At 56.0% G+C, this 21141-nt stretch overlaps 2 protein-coding genes across 2 annotated transcripts; both read left to right on the forward strand.

Annotated features, from left to right (window-relative positions):
* Window positions 1-5171: 5171 nt before the first annotated feature.
* On the forward strand, window positions 5172-6218 carry LOC103650969 (NDR1/HIN1-like protein 10). The gene has a single exon (XM_008676564.3). It carries the CDS (start codon window positions 5275-5277, stop codon window positions 5989-5991), a length of 717 nt encoding a protein of 238 aa, XP_008674786.1. The 5' UTR covers window positions 5172-5274; the 3' UTR covers window positions 5992-6218.
* A 197-nt stretch (window positions 6219-6415) lies between these two features.
* Window positions 6416-7901, forward strand: LOC103650970 (NDR1/HIN1-like protein 10). Its single transcript, XM_008676565.4, has one exon. The coding sequence runs from the start codon at window positions 6778-6780 to the stop codon at window positions 7615-7617; it is 840 nt and encodes a 279-aa protein (XP_008674787.2). The 5' UTR covers window positions 6416-6777; the 3' UTR covers window positions 7618-7901.
* Window positions 7902-21141: the final 13240 nt, after the last annotated feature.

The following is a 21141-nucleotide window of genomic DNA, read 5'->3' on the forward strand; positions in this document are numbered from 1 at the left end:
TCCCTGGGCCTTGAGTCCCTGGCGTCTAGTGAAGACCGCTCTCTAGTGTGTTTTTTTTAGTGCAATACGTGCCATGGCCGATACGTTCTCGAACAAAGAATTTTTTCCCGAAAGAAAGCAGAGAGCAATGCTCAACTGCCTAACGGATGGCTTCTACGGGAGATCCGAAGATACCCTGGAACGTATCGTCCGTCTTGTCTTGAGATGCCGTCACAATTTCGCACACATGTACGTATCATCATCAGCCTTGTAGAACACCGGCCCTCTATATCATCACTCCGTTCCCTGGCGTCAACTCATCATAACGGCATCGACTGATCTTCAGTCATGAACCACCATCCACAGGAGGGGGTTGTCTATGGCTACACCGAGGTCACCTACTTGGCCAGCACCGGTCCTCCCCCGCCGTACCATCCTCCTCCTCCTCTTCCTCCTCCGCCGCCGCCACCACCACGCCGCCCGAGCCCGTTCCGCATCATCGTAAGAGTCTTCATCGGCGTGTGCGTCTTCATCGGGGTCCTCGCTCTCCTCATCTGGCTCATCTACCGGCCCCGGACGATCCAGGTGGCCGTGGCCACCGCGACGCTCGCCCGCTTCGACCTCAACACCACGTCGATCTTCACCCCGCCGGTGCTGTCCTACAACCTCACCGTGATGTTGTCCGTCTCGAACCCCAACAGGCGCGTGTCCGTCTATTACGACCAGCTCCAGGCGGCGGGGCTCTACCAGGAGGAGCGCTTCGGGCGCGCCGCGCTGCCCGTGTCGTTCCAGGGCACGAGGCGCGCCGACGCGGTGCCGGCCCTGCTCGTGGGCGACACGCCCATGGGGTTCGGGGACTCCGGCGTCGCCGCGTTCGGTGAGGACAGACGCGCCGGGGTGTTCCCCGTGGACCTTTGGGTGGAAGGGGTCGTGCGGTACAAGTTCGGTGAGCTGATGACCACCACGGCGAGCACGCTGACGATCAAGTGCCATCTGGCGCTGAAGCTCATGCAGGCGTCGGGTTGGGTCGAATGTACTGTGAGCGACTCATGATGGTGGGAAGAACCCTCTCCTTCCCTTTGGAATTTAGATGGGCCGCCTAAGAGTCCATGTACTGCACTGTAGGCTGGCGCCGGAACAGCAGTTCCCAAGGCTTCTTTTAAAGAAAAAAACTAAAAATATTTTAAATTAGTAGTGCATCTAAATATTTTTTAGACAAATCTTCAACTAGTAACTAGCCCTTAATTAGCTAGATTTACACTCAAGCTAGATTTAGACTCAAAGGCCCAAACAGGAAAGAGCATGTTACGGGCCCAGATATGAATTGGAACGACTATTCCTCCCGCTGCGTTTGATAAAACGCAGACAACACAACACGCAGTGGCAGATTCAAAATGAGATCTAAGGAGGGGCTACTAGCTAAAATTTGTAGACAAAACTAAATGATCTAATTAATATGGATCAATTAAACTGGTATGAAATCTATAAATATAACACTCAACATACCATCAATAGGTTGTGTTAGAAACATCCTTTTGGTTCTTTATGAGAAATTTATCCCTATTATCTTTATAAACGTAAAAATTAATTTTATCAACTAACCTAACAAATAATTGAACAAACAAAAATAACTAAAGTCTAAAACTGAATCTAATGGCGAACAACAATATATGTTTAGCACGTGAATAGTGAGCATTATATGTGTTAAAGAAGTACTTAAGTCTGTATTCTAGTCGATAGACAAGTGACACAAGTGACGTTGATTGAAACAGGGCATAATTTACACAAGTGACGTTGATTGAAATGAGGCACAATTTACACCAGTGTCCGCTGTGTTGCCGCGCAAGCGCAACCGGGGCCCCGCAGTCCCGGATTCAAATCCACTCCTCACAACACGTTTACACACCTTAGAGTGAGTTTGGGAGCATCAATACCGGAGGGGATTTTAGCCCCTCAAATCCCCTTCGGGTTTTGGACTTCCAAACTAGCTCTCAAGATTTATATTACCAGTTTACCATGCACAAGATATATTCCTCTAGAGCAGAGGTACTAGTAGTACCTTTAGGACTAATTTAGGAGAAGTGAAAACAAATCCAGAAAGGAGAAACCCCTATAAATAACTAAATATCTTATTTAAAGGATACATTTTAGGATTACTATTAGGAATGAGAGAGATACGTGAGGGGATTTGGATTCCCAAACTGACCCTCTGGCTATCTCTAGCAAACCGTGTAAAAAGTCGTGCAAAGTTAGAGATGACAATGGGTAAATATCCACCGGGTGTTACTACCTCGTACCCATACTCGACACAAAAATAATCCTATCAGGTCACCCATATACACTGGTGAGTATGGATTTACCCCATACCCATACCCATGTGGGTATGGGTTACCTATCGGGTCACTCATACCCACAAAAATTAAACATCTATCAAAATATTATATTAACAAATATCAAGTATATCCATATAAATACCATTACAAAATTTCTAGCGACCCATCGGGTCACCCGTACCCACAAAAATTAAACATCTGTCAAAATATTATATTATACAAATGTCAAGTATATCCATATAAATACCATTACAAAATTTCTAGCGTCATTTAATCATCCATTCAACACACCAAAGATAATTGGATAAAGTAGTAACACTAGGATAGTACTACATAGCACATTACATGTTCCATTACATGGTCATTAAATTGTTGTTAAGCCTTATATGACATTATGACCTAAAAGATTGTTAAATAGTAAAAAAGATGGATGACTAAAGTCCAAGTTCATACTTAGGCTAAGTTTATATTGGGTATTTTATACCCACACATATGGGTGAAGGCGGAATGTTTTAATACCCGTTTATCTATTGGGTGAAGATTTTTTGTCCAATAACAGACCCAATGGTAGAATATTTAGCCCACATACATACCCTAATAGAGTAAATACCCATCGGGTATCGAGTCGTGTATATCCATTGCCATCTCTATACAAAGTATTGTTTTACATTTTGTTTGTAAAGTGAAGTTTAAAGTAGAGAATGAGACAGAAAGTGTGATAGGGAGTGAATCTACGTGAGATACTACCAATTTACCAAGCAACCGGAACTTCGGTCCGGAGCTCTACTAGGCCACGGACGAATCTGCTGAAGGAGTTAAAGGAGATAATCAGGCGTCTCATGCGCGTAAGACCGACTCGAACGAGGCACCTTAAAAATTCTGTCCTATATTATACACTTCAACGATACATATTAAAAAAACATTCTTCCATCATATCGTCTATATACAAAGACTCACTCTTATTTTCTCTATTTAATTTTATACTTTAGGTAATACATTAAATAGAAGTAAAAAATATAAGTATGATAAATACCTACGCAAAACAAAACTAGAGTAAAATATAACTTTTTAATATAGATGTTTAAATTAAGAGCTAGATGTATAGAATATTATTGGAAGAAATCTTTTAAAAGGAGTCTATAGAGAAGAAAAGATAGAGAGGATGTGATCAGAGATAGTCTAATTAGACTCTCTCCTGCAATGTCATCTATATTTATACTTTATAGTCTCCTCTAAACATTTCATCTATATCTCATTTCTCCCTAATAGTGTATCTCATCATCTATACGTAAATACTTATATTAGGGACATATCTTAATTTTATTTTTTTGTACTTAAGTATTTGTCATAATTAAATGTGTTGTACTTATTTTAGTTTTTTTTATCTAAATCAAGTATTAAAATGGATTGATGAGAGGAGAGGAGAGAAAAACTCTATATAAAGAGTATGTAGCAACGTCGCGGAATTAAACTTTAGTTCCTTCTACTAAACTAATTGGTTCCATCTCCTAATTTTTGAGTTAGCTATGTTGCGGCTAGGGGTGGATATCGAGTCAGCTCGACTCATTATGGCTCGTTACTGTAACGAACCAGCTCGGCTCGGCTCGTTATACTATCGAGCTAAACATCTGGCTCGACTCGACTAGTTAGGAAGCTCGAGCCAGCTCGTTAGGCTCGCGAGTGACACAACTAAATATAAAAATCTATGTACATAAATATATATATAATCAAAAAATCATATTTTAAGTGTTTAACACTACAAACCCAAAACTTTTATAATATTATTATCATATCATCGTCTTAGTTTCTAACTTTTAATATTAAATTAAATAACCAAATATGTATTAACTTACAGATTTACAAACCCTTATTATAATGACAGCAACAAGCATCATTATAAAGCAATTCATCATCCATTCCACAAACATGTAACATTTTATTGCACAACACTAACATCATATGCTGCTAGAAATAAAGTTCACAAAACCATAACCAATAATCAAATATTAAATATATAATGTAGGTATCTAGCCATGCAATAATGCAAATATTTAAGCACATGGTACATCCACACATGTCCACATCATAGATCATAACTACGAGAAAACAAGACTAAGATGAAATGACACCAACGACTAGACAAACTTGTATTGTGGCTTGGCTCGTTTGGCTCGCGAGCTAGCTCACGAGTTAACCCGAGCTGGCTCATTAGAGAACCAAGATAGAATGCTAGTTTGGCTCGCTACAAAATTAAAACGAGTCGAGTCGAGCGAGTTATCGAGCTAGAGTATTTCGTCCAGCCCTAGTTACGGCATTCGGGACAGGTTTTTCGTTCAAAAACTTTCAAATCCAACACGCCGTACGCCGTACCGCGTACTAAAAATATAATGCGTAGAATACAAAAATTGTGTTCTGACTCCAGGCGAACTCCTCGCGACGAAATTTCGGGCAAAACACAGCCAGTATAAGAACTTCTGAACTTTCCGCGAAGCTGCCATCTCTGGCTCCTTCTCGTAGTTCCTTAACCCGATGTTTCCACACACAAAACAAGAATGTCGCGCAGTATATTCGAAGGCAACGATCCTGTCCTACCAACAGAAAAAAAAACACGCGTCTCGAACTCTGACTGAGGGGCTGTTCGGTTGATCAGGAATGATGACATGAAATTATTCATGTCCGGATTGTTTACCTATTTTATATAAGATTTCATGAGGTGGAATAAATCTAGGTCCAATCCTGGACAACCGAACAGGCCCTGATGAAACGCGGTTCCATTCCAATTCCAAGTCCCTCCCTCATTTCGCCGTGCTCCTCAATCCTCATCTCGACTGCTGCATATAAATACTACTGCACACATGACACATCGTATACCTGTCGCTAAAGTAAAGTACGTACGTGACCGGTGGCCAGCCAAATTGACCACGCACACACCTGTCTGTGCCTGCGACTGCGAAGAAGCAAAATGGCAGCCTACGAGAAGCAGCAGCGGCCGGAGACGCCGCTGAACGCCGCGTACTACGGCCAGCCGATCCCTCCGCCGCAGCCGCCCGCGTACTACCCGCCACCGCCGCCGCCGCCACCCGTCCCACGCCGCGGCGGCCGCTCACGCTGCCTGCTCGGCTCCGTCGTGGCCCTCGTCGTCGCGCTCGGCGTCGCCACCCTGGTGCTCTGGCTCATCTTCCGCCCGGACAACCTCAGGGCCTACGCCGACTCCGCCGCGCTCTCCCGCTTCGACCTCGGCAGCGGCGGGGACCTCCTCCAGTACAACCTCACCGTGGACATCCGCGTGCGCAACCCCAACCGCTTCGGGATCCGCTACGACTACGCCGAGGCGCAGGCGTTCTACGACGGCGACCGCTTCGGGTTCGACCCGCTGCAGCCCTTCTACCTGGGCCGCAGGAGCGACGCCCGGGTCACGGCCACGTTCAGCGGCTCGGCGGCGATGGACGACGGCGGCGACGCGCTGCGCACGTACCGGAGGGAGAGCGGGGAGGGCTTCTACTACGTCACGGTGAAGGTGTACTCGGACCTTAGCTTCAGGGTTAGGGTCGTCCGCCGCCATGACTTCAAGAGCAAGATCACCTGCGTGCTGCGGCTGCCCGTGCCCGCTGCCGGCGGCAACGCCAACTCCACCACGGCGATGACGACGCTCGGGACGAGGTGCGACGTGGACTTCTGATCATCCTTGCCGCCGACTGTGCAAAGGGCGCTCTGTGCATGCATCCTTTCGCAGTTTGTATTATTTGGCCGGCCGGGCCGGGCCGGGGATAACGTTATGGACAATGTCTATAATTGTTTGAACGGTACACTGTGAATGCTCATTATTTCCTTCTTTCATATGCATGCATATAATTGAATAAAGTGTTTGGTTTTTAGAGATTAATTTTTAATCCCTGCATTTAGTTATATTTTAGGTATTAAATTGCTAAATACCGAAAATAAAATTCTATTTGAATCGTGATTTTGTTGTGATTTGATTGGATGTGTCTTGTAAAGTTTAAACTGGTGGATTATATAGTGGCACGTGACAGCCAATCCATCCCTCCTCGTCTACTAAAAAACATGAAAAAAAATGGGATGGAAATATGGAATTGTCTCATTAGACCGCATCCCCTCGTCTCATGAACAATCACACCCTAAATTGGGCATTATTGTTCGAAACAAAATTATTTGTTAACTGTTTTTAAAGACTAAATCGTGTTTCAGTTTTCGACGTGTGTTTAAAGCCTTAAAGCTTTGCTGCAAGGATTCGTAATTTCGTAGCCTTAACGGTTTCCTTTCTACACAGTGCTTGTTCAAGATTTGGTACTCCCGAAAAGTGCACAGTTACGTCCACCCATAAAATCCCAATTCTTTTCGGACTTTACTTTTCAACGGGCAGACGCCGTACACAATTCACCTCCGCGTTCCGTTGGCCGCCTGCCTGCGCGGGTCAAGGACGCAACGGCAACGGCAACGGCCCGTAATGTCCCGGGAACGTGAGACCCTCAGAAACCACCACAACCTAGGCTACGGCCTGTGTGTCAGTGTGTGCTGTGTACATAGACGTTCCCTCCATCGATACATGCGTGCACTACTAGCTGATAATCGGAAGTTGCAGAAGGCCATGGCCAGTCACGAGCACAAGATCGACCAGCCCTACTACGGGCGCCCGCCCATCCCTCCCGAAGCACCGGCCGCCGGCGTCCGCCCGCTGGCGCGCCGGGACGCGTCGTACGCGCTCCTCTGCCACGCCTTCCGCGCGCTGACGCTGGCGCTCATCGCCGTCGGCGTCGTGGCGCTGGTGCTCTGGCTCGTCTACCAGCCCAGCAGCCTCAAGGCGTACGTCGACTCGGCGCAGCTCACCCGCTTCGACCTCGACAACAGCGGCACCCAGACCCACCAGCTGCGCTACAACCTCACCGTGGGCGTCAGCATCCGCAACCCGAACCGGAAGCAGGCCGTGCTGTATAGGCGCCTGGACGCCGTGGCGCTCTACGGCGGCGAGCGGCTCGGGTACGTGGACTTCCCGCGGGCGCGGCAGGAGCGCAGGAGCACGATGGAGGTGCGGCCCAGCTTCCGTGGACAGGCCGCCCTCGCCGGCGCCGGCGCGGCGGCGGCGCTGTTCGGCAGGGAGAAGGGCGAGGGGTTCTTCAGCATCAACGTCAAGCTCCACACGAGGGTGCGGCTGAAGGTGGCCGTCGTGGACAGCGCCGAGTACAGGCCGGACGTGGACTGCTACGTGAGGGTTCCCGACCCGGGCAACGCCACGGCAGTGGCGCTGGGGTTCACGCCGACGCAGTGCCATGTCGACGACTTCTCGTGACACAGAGAGCGGAAACTGCGAGGAATAAGTTTGATGTTACGTGGACGAATTGATCTGTCATTTCCTGTTTTTATTTAAATCTAAAGCCAACTAATCGTAGCTAGGACGATTGTTCTATTATAAGATAACATATATAGATCCTGGTTGTCCTTAGGCCTTGTTCGTTTACGTCGGATTGCATCTGGAATCGTTCCAGCTAATCAAAGTCTATATAAATTAGAGAAGCAATCTGGTTAGAAATCGTTCCGACCCATTAATCCGGCACAAACGAAAAGGCCTTAATCCTTAAACTTTTCATGATTGTTTGTATTTTTCATGTATGTAATTATGGGGGGAAACGCAACTATTCATTGTTACGTGGCGCGCGTGCCCCTCGATAGCACAGCGTCCTTGGTGACTTTGTTAGTACTAACCCCTAAATTTAGCTAACTAGCTAGTCTCCAAAAAATGCTTAGTACTCCATCACTAATAGAACAAACCACCAATTGCGTCTACATTGAAATGGATAGGCTTTCTATACAATTTTGAATAGAAAGATATTTAATCACTTTCAACTCTCCTCAATCCATCACTAATAGAATAAGCCACCAATAGGTTGAAACGCACCCCAAACTCACCCAACCCATTGCAAATAAGTCGTTTTCTCTTACCCCACCCAACCCAATTATCCAACTAAATAACTCAGTCAAACCTGACCAAGCTTGTTCGTTGCGGCTTGCTGCGGCTTTAATTCGATTGCGACTACGACTTTTACAGTATTTTGTCTCTATGGATTACAGTTGCAGCAGTCCGAATAGCTATACATTCAGGTCTCTGAGTGGATACAATCATATAGGTAAATTAAAATGAAAGTCATGTGTGTGAAATATGTTGTTCTTTCTAAATATATGTGCTACTGTGCTTTCCGTTGTCAAAGTTGAATGGCTGTCGCCCTGTCGCACTAAATATTCTGACTTCTAGTCAACTTAACATGTATGATGCAAGTGCATGCATGTTATCCCTTCTTCTCTCAAACGAATCGCTGCGGATCCACGAAACATTCTGCTTTGAAATTATGCATGTAACATCGCGATTTTGAACGAATGGTAAATTTGCTCGACCAAAAACATATTGTGGCGTTTGTCTTTCACGTGCACATATTGCACGCTCTCCTAAAAGAAACAGTACAATTTGACCAGATGGTGGTGTCCCGTGCTCCCGTCCAAGGAAATCCCAATCGACACATGTCGGCGTTTCGAGACAGGGGGTCCCTAAGCCGACGAGTGAGTGTGCTGCGTGTCCCAGCCCAGATGGGTCGAGCGCGTGGGCGAGCGCGAAGGGGGGAGAGGCGAGGTGGCCGGAGCCGAGCGTGAGAGAGGTGGAAGTCCCGCGGCCTTCGTGTTCGTCCCGCGCCCAGGTCGGGTGCGCTTGCAGTAGGGGGGTTACAAGCGTCCACGCGGGTGAGGGAAGCGAGCGGCCCCAAGAGAGCGCCTGTCCCGTCCTCGGTCCCGCGCGGCCAACCTTCTCTAAGAAGGCCATGGTCCTCCCTTTTATAGTCGTAAGGAGAGGATCCAGGTGTACAATGGGGGGTGTAGCAGAGTGCTACGTGTCTAGCGGAGAGAGAGCTAGCGCCCTAGGTACATGCCAATGTGGCAGCCGGAGAGGTCTTGGCACCTTGCTGGCGTGATGTCGTGGCTGTCGGAGGTGCGACGGAGCCTGGCGGAGGGACAGCTGTTAGAGCGGTCGAGTCCTTGCTGACGTCGCCCTGCTTCCGTAAGAGAGCTGGGGGCCGCCGTCGTCACAGAGCTTGTGGAGTGCCATCATTGCCCATCCGGCGAAGCTGGCCGGATGGGACGCCGGTCTTGTTCTCCGTAACCCGAGTCGATTCGGGGTAGGACGATGATGGCGCTTCCTGTTGACGTGGCGGGCCTGTGCCCTAGGCAGGGTGACGTGGGGGCTCCTCCGAAGCCGAGGTTGAGTCTGTCTTCTGTTGCCGAGGCCGAGCCTGAGCCATGGGGTCGGGCAAGGCGGAGGTCGTTCGGCTGAGGCCAGGGCGGAGTCCGAGCCCTGGGGTCGGGCGAGGCGGAGTTTCGTCGTCTTCCGGGTCTTAGCCCGAGTCCGAGCCCTGGGGTCGGGCGGAGCGGAGTTCGCCGTCTTCCGGGTCTTAGCCCGAGTCCGAGCCCTGGGGTCGGGCGGAGCGGAGTTCGCCGTCTTCCGGGTCTTAGCCCGAGTCCGAGCCCTGGGGTCGGGCGGAGCGGAGTTCGCCGTCTTCCGGGTCTTAGCCCGAGTCCGAGCCCTGGGGTCGGGCGGAGCGGAGTTCGCCGTCTTCCGGGTCTTAGCCCGAGTCCGAGCCCTGGGGTCGGGCGGAGCGGAGTTCGCCGTGGCGCCTTTGGCAAGGCCTGACTGCCTGTTAGACTCACTCTGTCGAGTGGCACCGCAGTCGGAGTGGCGCAGGCGGCGCTGTCCTTCTGTCAGACTGGTCAGTGGAGCGGTGGAGTGACGGCGGTCACTTCGGCTCTGCCGGGGGGGCGCGTGTCAGGATAAAGGTGTCAGGCCACCTTTGCGTTAAATGCTCCTGCAACTTGGTCAGTCGGTGTGGCGATTTAGTCAGGGTTGCTTCTGAGCGAAGCCAAGGCCTCGGGCGAGCCGGTGATGTGTCCGCCGTAAAAAGGGGGGCCTCGGGCGAGACGGAAGTCTCTCGAGGTCGGCTGCCCTTGGCCGAGGCTAGGCTCGGGTGAAGCGTGATCGAGTCACTCGTGTGGACTGATCCCTGACTTAATCGTACCCATCAGGCCTTTGCAGCTTTACGCTGATGGGGGTTACCAGCTGAGAATTAGGCGTCTTGAGGGTACCCCTAATTATGGTCCCCGGCAGTAGCCCCCGAGCCTCGAAGGGAGTGTTAGCACTCGCTTGGAGGCTTTCGTCGCACTTTTTTGCAAGGGGACCAGCCTTTCTCGGTTGCATTTTGTTCCGGTGGGTGCGCGCGAGCGCACCCGCCGGGTGTAGCCCCCGAGGCCTCGGAGGAGTGGTTACACTCCTTTGAGGTCTTAATACCTTGCGTAATGCTTTGGCTGGTCTGGTCGTTCCCTCATGCGAACTGGCCGTAGCCCGGGTGCACGGTCGGGGCCCAAGCTCTCGGGCTGGTATGTTGACGCTGTCAACGGTTTGGCCGGAGCCGGTTTTTGCGAGAGCAGCCCCCGAGCCTCTGCATAGGGCGAGAGGACGATCAGGGACAGACTCGACTTTTTACATACGCCCCTACGTCGCCTTTCCGCAAGGAGGAGGGGGGTGTGCGCCATGTTACCCTCGATGGGCACCGAACATGGTGTCTCCGGTGAGCTGCAAGCGGGTAATCCGAGTGGACGTCCGTGCCCCGTTCGTTGGGGGTCGGCTAGGGGCCCAGAGGCACGCCCAAAAGTACCTGCGGGTGATTTGCCGGACCCGGTCCCCTGGCGACGGGGTCCGAGGGCTCGATGCCTCCCTCCGATGGGATTCCGTTACAAGATCGTTCCCGCTGGTCTCGGAAATGTCCTAGGGTACCTCAGGAGCGCAGCCCGAGCCTCGGTTATGTATCGAACGTACCCCTGGTCATCCCTCGCTCGGTGTCTGAGGCGACTGTGAACCCTTCGGGGGCCAGCCTTCGAACCCCTGATCAGTAATGGGCGCGGAGCCCGAGTAGCCTGAGGCGGCCATGGAACCCTTCGGGGGGCTGGCCTTCGAACCCCTGACCAGTAGTGGGTGTCGGGCCCACGCGATCTGAGGCGACTGTTGAACCCTTCGGAGGGCCAGTCTTCGAACCCCTGATCAGTAGGGGGGGCTCGGAGCCCGGTTCCTTCGTGGAGAAGGATCCTTTTCGGGGTATCCCCCTTTCCCGGTCCCTGTTGCAAGAGATAGAGAAAGAGGAAAAAGGAAAAGGATACGAAATCGAACGACGTGGCGTACCTTTTCTGACGCGGTTATTACGGCGAAGGTGAAGCGTCGCGCGCTCCTCCCGTCAGAGGCGCCGCGTGTCCCGACGCGGAGTTAATGCGACGGGGCGAGTGATTGGCGGGGCGGCCGTTACGCGCGCGCAAGCCGTTCGAGGAACGGGTCACGGTGCACCGTCTTCACGTCGTGGGAGGAGGCTCTCTTGCTGTCCCAGGATGAGACGTGAGCCTGACTGACGACGTGACTGCTGCGCCCGCCCGCCTGCCACCGCCATTACTGCCGGCCCACTTTCGGTCGCTTTGACCAACGCGCCAGGCTGGCGCTGCTGGGTCGCCTCGAGTCGCGGCATAGGCTTCGCAACCGAAGAGGCGCGACGGTGGCCCAAGTGGCGGTGCGGTTGCCTGTATGCAGCAACTGGCGCGCCGGTTGCTTGACGCGTGGGCCTGGGCTTCTAAGCTGTCGTGTCAGAAGTCGGAGAAGCGCGTCCACCTGGCGCGGTTGCATGCCGCCTGCATGGCTGCCCGCCCCTTCCGCCCGTTGGTCTGGGCAAAAGTGGGGGGTCGCTCGTAACCGCTGGGCGGTCGTGCGCACCACGCGCGGCGGATTGGCTTCTTCTGCCCTGAGCCGGTTTGCATGACATGCGGGACCCAGCCCCCGAGTCGCAGGGGAGGGTCTTGGAGCGTGTTGGAGAAGACTCAGCCTGCGGCGTCTGGGGGCGCACGTAGGGAGAGTTGCCTTTAAAAGGAGGGAGACTCCTTTCAGAAGGCAACCATGTCTTCTTCCTCCCTTATGCGTCGTGTCTTTCCATCTTCCAAGCCCCCGGATGGGGGGTATCCGCCGTCTTTCCGCCTCCTCGTTGGAGGAACGCAACTCCATGGGAGTTGGTACCTCTCAGCCATCATTCGGCTTCAAGGATTTTCATCAGCCGGCCCGGCCGCACCGCCACGCCGGCGATCACCCAGGATGGTGACCACCAGTTTCTGGGTGGGGAAGAGCAAGCCGGGCTGCGATCTTGGTCCCACCCTCAGCTTCAAGGATGTTCATCATCCTCGCTGAGGTGGGGGCCACGCTGAGCCGGCGCCCTACCTCCCGCGCGGGTCCGCGGGTCACCCTTTTCCGCGGCGTTCGGGGGCGGAGGCGCTCGCTGGCCCTGCGGACGGCGCGGACTTAGACAACGTGGGGCTGATCGACGGCGGGCGTCGTCACCTCCAGCGTGTCGGAGTCGTCGGCTGGGCTTCCGGCGGCCCTTCCTGCCGGGGGGCGACCGCCGTACCGCGTGCACGGGAGGACCACCCACGATGTCGCGCGCCGTTAGGGCGGCGTTCGTGTTCTGGGGTGGTCCTGCTTTTGCACTGGGACGACGCCCTCGCGCAGAGGCCGGTGCCCCACTCGTCCGGGAGGATTTGAGTGGGGATCTGCCGGGGGGCTGGTGTCCCCTGCCATCGGCGCCGAGGCGGAGGCGGCTCGAGAAGTCCTCGTCGCCGACGGGATCACTGCCACCACCCGCGCCCCGGGCCATCGCGCCGGCGTACTTGTCCTCGCCCCTCGAGCGTCGGCGGGGGCGAGAACAAGATCGCAGCAACGCCGGTCCACTGTCGCCGTAGTCAGAACGGGCGGCGGCGAGCCGCTCGTCAGTCTTCTGTTGCTCCGCAGGCCCTCCCCATGGAGTGGGGTCGTTCGTGCCTGCGGAGGGGGAACCGGAGTTCCGTTCGTAATGGCACTTCGAATGCCGGTGAGTTTGTTCATTGCGGCTGTCGGGGCCTGAACATGTATGTAATTTCGGCACGGAGCCGTGTTTTTTCCTCATTTTCGAGCGCTAAGTCTCGCCTATTGATTATCTGAACCGCTTTACCAAGCATGAGTCGCCCCGTGTCAAGGTGACGAGTGAGGTATCCGTATCCCGGAGGCGTAGAAATCCCTCGGCCCGATCGGCCTTGTTGTCTGGGGCTCCTCTAGCTTAGTTAAAGAGACCCCTCGGCCGCCCTTCGATGAGCCGAGGCCAGGGGTAGCGATATCAGTATGAACAGAGGCGGAGTTGGCTCGAGAATGGGAACCTGGTTGGCTGGAGCCTAGCCGTGTTGTCCGTCAGCGGAGCCGACGCCAAAGTCGATCAGCCGAGGCCTCGGGTCGGGCTGGCGCCCTTGGAAGCCGGTTGGCCGAGGCCCCAGGGGTAACCGGCCGAGCCGCCTGCTCGGGCCGGATTCCCGGAGGAATTCCTGGACCGCGTCGCCGTCCGAGGCTGGGTCGGACTTTGCTGAAGACGTCGTCGATGCCGAGGGTGCTACGGCTCCCTTCAGCGTGAAGATCCGAGCCTACAGGATCAGATCGTCTTGTAGCGTGTGCCTTCTGCGGCCGCCGAGGCCAGAAAAACACACCCTCGCCGTGCTTGCGAAGCTGCGTCTTTTTTCCTCTTGTTTCGAGCATCTGGACTCTCTGTCGGTAACAGGGATGTTTGTGTGAGCGAGAGTTGCTTCTCGCGGAAGGGACGAGTGAGGTATCCGTATCCCAGAGGCGTGGGAATCCCTCGGCTCGGTCGGCCTTGCCGCTTACGCGTACTTCCACCCGTCCATGAGGCCCTGTCCTCGACTCAGTCGAGAAAGCTTGAAGGACTGCTTCGGCAGGAGAGCTTCCGAACGTGAAGACTTGTTCGGTCCACGGAGTCGCTTTATCCGAGCGCGAGTTACTTATCGCAGAAGGTGATGAGTGAGGTATCCGTATCCCGGAGGCGTAGGAGTCCCTCGGCTCGGTCAGCCTTGGCTGCTTACGTGTACTCCGTCGTTTCCAGGATCCGCTTTCCGAAGTAGTCAAGAAGCACGAAAGTAATCCTGCTAAAAAGAGATCCTTTTTCGAGGAAAAATTCGACGCAGAGGGGGTCTCCCCCCTTTTAGCCCCCGAGGGAGGGTCGGGCTTTGCCGAGGCTAGGCCGACCCTTCCTTGACGACTAAACTTTGCGTAGGTGCGAGGTATATGAACAACTTGGAAACATCTTAAGGGTAGAAGCGACGTAGCTGTTTGATGTTCCAAGCGTTGCCATAGATCTCGCCTTGATTGTTGGCCAGCTTGTATGTTCCGGGCTTCAGAACTTTGGCAATGACGAATGGCCCTTCCCAGGGGGGCGTGAGCTTGTGCCTCCCTCGGGCGTCTTGCCGCAGCCGAAGCACCAGATCGCCCACCTGGAGGTCTCGGAACCGGACCCCTCGGGCGTGGTAGCGTCGCAGGGACTGCTAGTACCGCGCCGAGTGTAGTAAGGCCCTGTCCCGAGCCTCCTCCAGCTGGTCCAGCGATTCTTCTCGGCTAGCTTGGTTGCTTTGATCGGTGTAGGCCCTCGTCCTCAGGGAGCCGTATTCCAGGTCAGTGGGCAAGATAGCTTCAGCCCCGTAGACCAGGAAAAACGGCGTGAAACCCGTGGCACGACTCGGCGTCGTCCTTAGGCTCCAGACCACCGAGGGGAGTTCCTTCATCCACCGCTTGCCGAACTTGTTGAGGTCGTTGTAGATCCGAGGCTTGAGCCCTTGTAGAATCATGCCGTTGGCACGCTCTACTTGCCCATTCGACATGGGATGAGCCACGGCGGCCCAGTCCACCCGGATATGGTGATCCTCGCAAAAATTCAAGAATTTTTTGCCGGTGAACTGGGTGCCGTTGTCGGTGATGATGGAGTTCGGGACCCCGAAGCGATGGATGATGTTGGTGAAGAACGCCACTGCCTGCTCGGACCTGATGCTGTTCAGAGGTCGGACCTCGATCCACTTGGAGAATTTGTCGATGGCGACCAGCAGGTGCGTGTAGCCCCCGGGCGCCTTCTGCAAGGGACCGACGAGGTCCAGACCCCATACAGCGAAGGGCCAGGTGATGGGTATTGTCTGCAGAGCCTGAGTGGGCAGGTGGGTCTGCTTCGCATAGAATTGGCACCCTTCGCAGGTGCGGACAATTCTAGTGGCGTCATCCACCGCCGTTGGCCAGTAGAAGCCTTGCCGGAAAGCATTCCCGACAAGGGCTCGGGGCGCTGCGTGGTGGCCGCAAGCCCCCGAGTGTATTTCTTGCAGCAGTTCCCGACCTTCGGCGATGGAGATGCATCGCTGGAGGATGCCCGAGGGGCTGCGATGGTAGAGCTCCTCTTCATCGCCCAGCAAGACGAACAACTTGGCGCGTCGCGCTACCCGCCGAGCCTCGACTTGGTCGGGGGTAGCTCTCCTCGACGGAGATATTGCAGGTACGGGGCCTGCCAATCTCGATCTGGCGTGGCCCCGCTCTGCTCTTCCTCGACGTCCAGTGCCTCGCCCTCGGGGGCCGAGGGTACCTCGGGCTGGGCCGAGGGTGCCTCGGGCAGAGCCGAGGGTACCTCGGGCTCGGGTGCGTCGTCGATCTTGACAGAGGGTTGATGCAGATCCTGGGAGAAGACGTCCGGGGGGACCGTCGTTCGCCCCGAGGCTATTTTAGCCAGCTCGTCTGCGGTTTCGTTGTAGCGCCGAGCGATGTGGTTGAGCTCGAGCCCGAAGAACTTGTCTTCCAGGCGCCGAACCTCGTCGCAGTAGGCCTCCATCTTCGGGTCGCGGCAGTGGGAGTTCTTCATGACTTGGTCGATGACGAGCTGCGAATCACCGCGGGCGTCGAGGCGTCTGACCCCTAGCTCGATGGCGATCTGCAACCCGTTGGCCAGAGCTTCGTACTCGGCCACATTGTTGGACGCCGGGAAATGGAGGCGCAGCACGTAGCGCAAGTGCTTTCCGAGGGGCGAGATGAAGAGCAGGCCCACGCCGGCTCCTGTCTTCATCAGCGACCCGTCGAAAAACATGATCCAGAGCTCCGGTTGGATCGGAGCCGTCGGCAACTGGGTGTCAACCCATTCGGCCACGAAGTCCGCCAACACCTGGGACTTGATGGCCTTCCGAGGGGCGAACGAGATCGTTTCGCCCATGATTTCCACCGCCCACTTTGCGATCCTGCCCGAGGCCTCTCGGCACTGGATGATCTCCCCCAGGGGGAAGGATGACACCACAGTTACCGGATGAGACTCGAAGTAGTGTCGCAGCTTCCGCCTTGTCAGGATCACAGCATACAGCAGCTTTTGAACTTGTGGGTAGCGGATCTTGGTCTCGGACAGTACTTCGCTGATGAAGTAGACCGGCCTCTGAACGGGCAATGCGTGCCCTTCCTCTTGCCTCTCGACCACAATCGCGGCGCTAACCACCTGAGTGGTCGCGGCGACGTAGACCAAGAGGACTTCTCCATCCGCCGGGTTCACCAAGACAGGCGCCTTTGTAAGGAGCGCCTTCAGGTTCCCGAGGGCTTCCTCGGCCTCAGGGGTCCAAGCGAAACACTCGGCCTTCCTTAAGAGGCGGTACAGAGGCAGACCTCTTTCGCCGAGGCGTGAGATGAAGCGGCTCAGGGCCGCGAGGCATCCCATGACCCTCTGTACACCTTTTAAGTCCTTGATGGGTCCCATGCTGGTGATGGCCGCGATCTTCTCCGGGTCGGCTTCAATGCCTCGCTCGGAGACGATGAACCCTATGAGCATGCCTCAGGGCACCCCGAAGACACACTTCTCAGGATTGAGCCTGACTCCTTTCGCCTTGAGACATCGGAATGTCACTTCAAGGTCGGAGAGGAGGTCAGAAGCCTTCCTTGTCTTGACTACGATGTCATCGACGTAGGCCTCGACTGTGCGACCGATGTGTTCGCCGAACACATGGTTCATGCATTGCTGGTACGTCGCGCCCGCATTCCTCAAACCGAACGGCATGGTGACATAGCAGTACATGCCGAACGGCGTGATGAAAGAAGTCGCGAGCTGGTCGGACTCTTTCATCCGGATCTGGTGATACCCTGAGTAGGCATCGAGGAAGGACAGGGTTTCGCACCCAGCGGTGGAATCCACGATTTGATCGATGCGAGGCAGAGGGTAGGGAACCTTCGGACATGCTTTGTTGAGACCAGTGTAGTCTACACACATCCGCCATTTCCCCCCTTTCTTCCTCACAAGCACAGGGTTGGCAAGCCATTCGGGATGGAATACCTCTTTGATGAACCCTGCTGCCATTAGCTTGTGGATCTCTTCGCCAATCACTCTGCGCTTCTCCTCGTCGAATCGGCGCAGAGGCTGCCTGATGGGTCGGGCTCCGGCCCGAATATCCAGCGAGTGCTCGGCGACATCCCTCGGTATGCCGGGCATGTCCGAGGGACTCCACGCAAAGACGTCGGCGTTTGCGCGGAGAAAGTCGACGAGCACTGCTTCCTATTTGGGGTCGAGCCCGGAACCGATCCGGATCTGCTTGGTGGTGTCGCCACTGGGGTCAAGAGGGACGGCCTTAACCGTCTCCGTTGGCTCGAAGTTGCCGGCATGGCGCTTCACGTCTGGCACCTCCTTGGAGAGGTTCTCCAGGTCGGCGATGAGGGCCTCGGACTCGGCGAGGGCCTCGGCGTACTCCACGCACTCCACGTCGCATTCGAACGCGTGTTTGTACGTGGGGCCGACGGTGATGACCCCGTTGGGGCCCGGCATCTTGAGCTTCAGGTAGGTGTAGTTGGGGACGGCCATGAACTTCGCGTAGCATGGCCTCCCTAGTACGGCGTGGTAGGTTCCTCGGAACCCGACCACCTCGAACGTCAGGGTCTCCCTTCGGAAGTTGGAGGGCGTCCCAAAGCAGACGGGGAGGTCGAGTCGCCCGAGGGGCTGGACGCGCTTCCCAGGGATGATCCCGTGGAAGGGCGCAGCGCCTGCTCGGACGGAGGACAGATCGACGCGCAGGAGCTTGAGGGTCTCGGCGTAGATGATGTTGAGGCAGCTGCCCCCATCCATCAGGACCTTGGTGAGCCTGACATTGCCGACAACGGGGTCGACGACGAGCGGGTATTTCCCCGGGCTCGGCACATGGTCGGGGTGGTCGGCCTGGTCGAAGGTGATGGGCTTGTCGGACCAGTCTAGGTAGACTAGCGCCGCCACCTTCACCGAGCAGACCTCCCGGCGCTCTTGCTTGCGATGCCGAGCCGAGGCATTCGCCGCATGTCCTCCATAGATCATGAAGCAGTCGCGGACCTCGGGGAACTCTCCTGCTTGGTGATCTTCGTTCTTGTCGCCGTCGCGGGCCGTGCCACCCTCGGCGGGTGGCCCGGCCCTGTGGAAGTGACGCCGAAGCATAACGCACTCCTCGAGGGTGTGCTTGACGGGCCCCTGATGGTAGGGGCACGGCTCCTTGAGCATCTTGTCGAAGAGGTTTGCACCTCCGGGGGGCTTCCGAGGGTTCTTGTGCTCGGCGGCGGCGACAAGGTCCGCGTCAGCAGCGTCGCGTTTCGATTGCGACTTCTTCTTGCCTTTCTTCTTGGCGCCGCGCGGAGCAGACGCCTCGGGAGCCTCTTCCGATGGGCGGCCCTGGGGCTGCTTGTCCTTTCGGAAGATAGCCTCGACCGCCTCCTGGCCAGAGGCGAACTTGGTGGCGATGTCCATCAGCTCGCTCGCCCTGGTGGGGGTCTTGCGACCCAGCTTGCTCACCAGGTCGCGGCAAGTGGTGCCGGCGAGGAACGCGCCGATGACATCCGAGTCGGTGATGTTGGGCAGCTCGGTGCGCTGCTTCGAGAATCGCCGGATGTAGTCCCGGAGCGACTCCCCCGGCTGTTGCCGGCAGCTTCGAAGGTCCCAGGAATTCCCGGGGCGCACGTATGTGCCCTGGAAATTGCCAGCGAAGGCTTGGACCAAGTCGCCCCAGTTGGAGATCTGCCTCGGAGGCAGGTGCTCCAACCAGGCGCGAGCAGTGTCGGAGAGGAACAGGGGGAGGTTACGGATGATGAAGTTGTCGTCGTCCGTCCCACCCAGTTGGCAGGCGAGGCGGTAGTCCGCGAGCCACAGTTCCGGTCTCGTTTCCCCCGAGTACTTCGTGATAGTAGTCGGGGGCCGGAACCGGGTCGGGAATGGCGCCCGTCGGATGGCTCGACTAAAGGCCTGCGGACCGGGTGGTTCGGGCGAGGGACTCCGATCCTCCCCGCTGTCGTAGCGCCCCCCACGCCTGGGGTGGTAGCCTCGGCGCACCCTTTCGTCGAGGTGGGCCCGACGGTCGCGTCGATGGTGCTCGTTGCCGAGGTGGCCCGGGGCCGCAGGCGCGGTGTTGCGCGTGCGCCTGGTGTAGACCGAGGCTTCCCGCATGAATCGGGAAGTCTCGGCATGAGGTTCCGAGGGATATCCCTGCCTTCGGGAGGCGGTGCTCTCGGCCCGTCGGGCCGCAGCGCCTTCCAGGAGATTCTTGAGCTCTCCCTGGATTCGCCGACCCTCGGTGGTTGATGGCTCCGGCATCGCGCGGAGGAGCATCGCTGCGGCTGCCAGGTTCTGACCAACCCCGCTGGATGCGGGCGGCGGCCTGACCCCGGCATCGTTGGCGACGCGGTGCTAGAGACCTTGGGGCAGGTGACGTATTTCTCCGGCCAAGGGTTGGCCCGCCCATACCTGCCCGACGTCCCGACGGATCGGCTCAAGCGCTCCTGTTCCCTCGTTGAGCCTGGCCTGCGCCTCGCGGGCTTGCTCGAGTTGTGGGTCGTAACCCCCCGCCGGAGCGGGGACCACAGCTAGCTCCCGTGGGATGTCGGCGCGAGGCACCGGCCTAGGAAGATCACCGTCCTCCGGCATGCCGAGATGGTTGCCTTCGGAGGGATCCCCTAGCTCGATGTGGAAACATTCGCGGCTTGGGCCGCAGCTCTCGTTGCCAAGGCTGCGGCTTCCGTCAGAACAGTCGGAGAGGCAGTAGTCGCATGCGGTCATGAAGTCCCGCACGGCACTGGGGTTGCCAAGTCCGGAGAAATCCCAACAGATGCTGGGATCGTCATCTTCCTCGGACCCAGAGGGCCCGTAGGTCGAGACGTCCGCCAGCCGGTCCCAAGGCGACCGCATACAAAACCCCAGTGGGGTTGCACTCGCCTCAATGAGAGCGCCCGCCAAAGCGAGGTCGTTTGGCGGGTTGAGGCCGAGTCGAAATGACGCAAGATGGGAGTTAGTCGGTACCTTTTGGTCGACGAGGAGCGACGTAGTCACATCGGGGACTGGTTGCACCGTCATCTCAGGTACGAGGGCGACGTCCTTCGTCTTGAATGCGAGGTCGACGTCCGGCGTGCCTTCCGTCGGGGCGTCGGGGGCGTCGATTCGCTCGACGGCCAACGAAGCGCGGCCTCCCGCTTGTCCTTGATGGCCCCGCCTCCTCCTCCGTTGGCGGGGGAGAGAACGGAGCGAGCTCGAATGTTGCTCTTCCACCACGCGGGGAAGATGTCATCGATTCCGCTGCCGGCGGGCGGGTTGTTGGCCGCCATTGTCGTTGTCGCGCGGCGGTGGAAGAAGTATCATGTCGTAGCTGCCGTCGAAGGACATGAACTCAAGAGTCCCGAAACGAAGCACCGTCCCGGGCCGGAGAGGTTGCTGGAGACTGCCCATCTGGAGCTTGACGGGGAGCTGTTCGTCAGCACGCAGCAGGCCCCTACCTGGCGCGCCAACTGTCGGCGTTTCGAGACAGGGGGGTCCCTAAGCCGACGAGTGAGTGTGCTGCGTGCCCCAGCCCAGATGGGTCGAGCGCGTGGGCGAGCGCGAAGGGGGGAGAGGCGAGGTGGCCGGAGCCGAGCGTGAGAGAGGTGGAAGTCCCGCGG

The sequence above is a fragment of the Zea mays genome, chromosome 3 (assembly GCF_902167145.1).
Source record: "Zea mays cultivar B73 chromosome 3, Zm-B73-REFERENCE-NAM-5.0, whole genome shotgun sequence".
NCBI lineage: Eukaryota > Viridiplantae > Streptophyta > Magnoliopsida > Poales > Poaceae > Zea > Zea mays.

What these genes read in the sequence shown, in the direction of transcription:
- LOC103650969 (XM_008676564.3), top strand. Translation starts at nt 5,275, where the DNA reads ATGGCAGCCTACGAGAAGCAGCAGCGGCCGGAGACGCCGCTGAACGCC.
- LOC103650970 (XM_008676565.4), top strand. Translation starts at nt 6,778, where the DNA reads ATGTCCCGGGAACGTGAGACCCTCAGAAACCACCACAACCTAGGCTAC.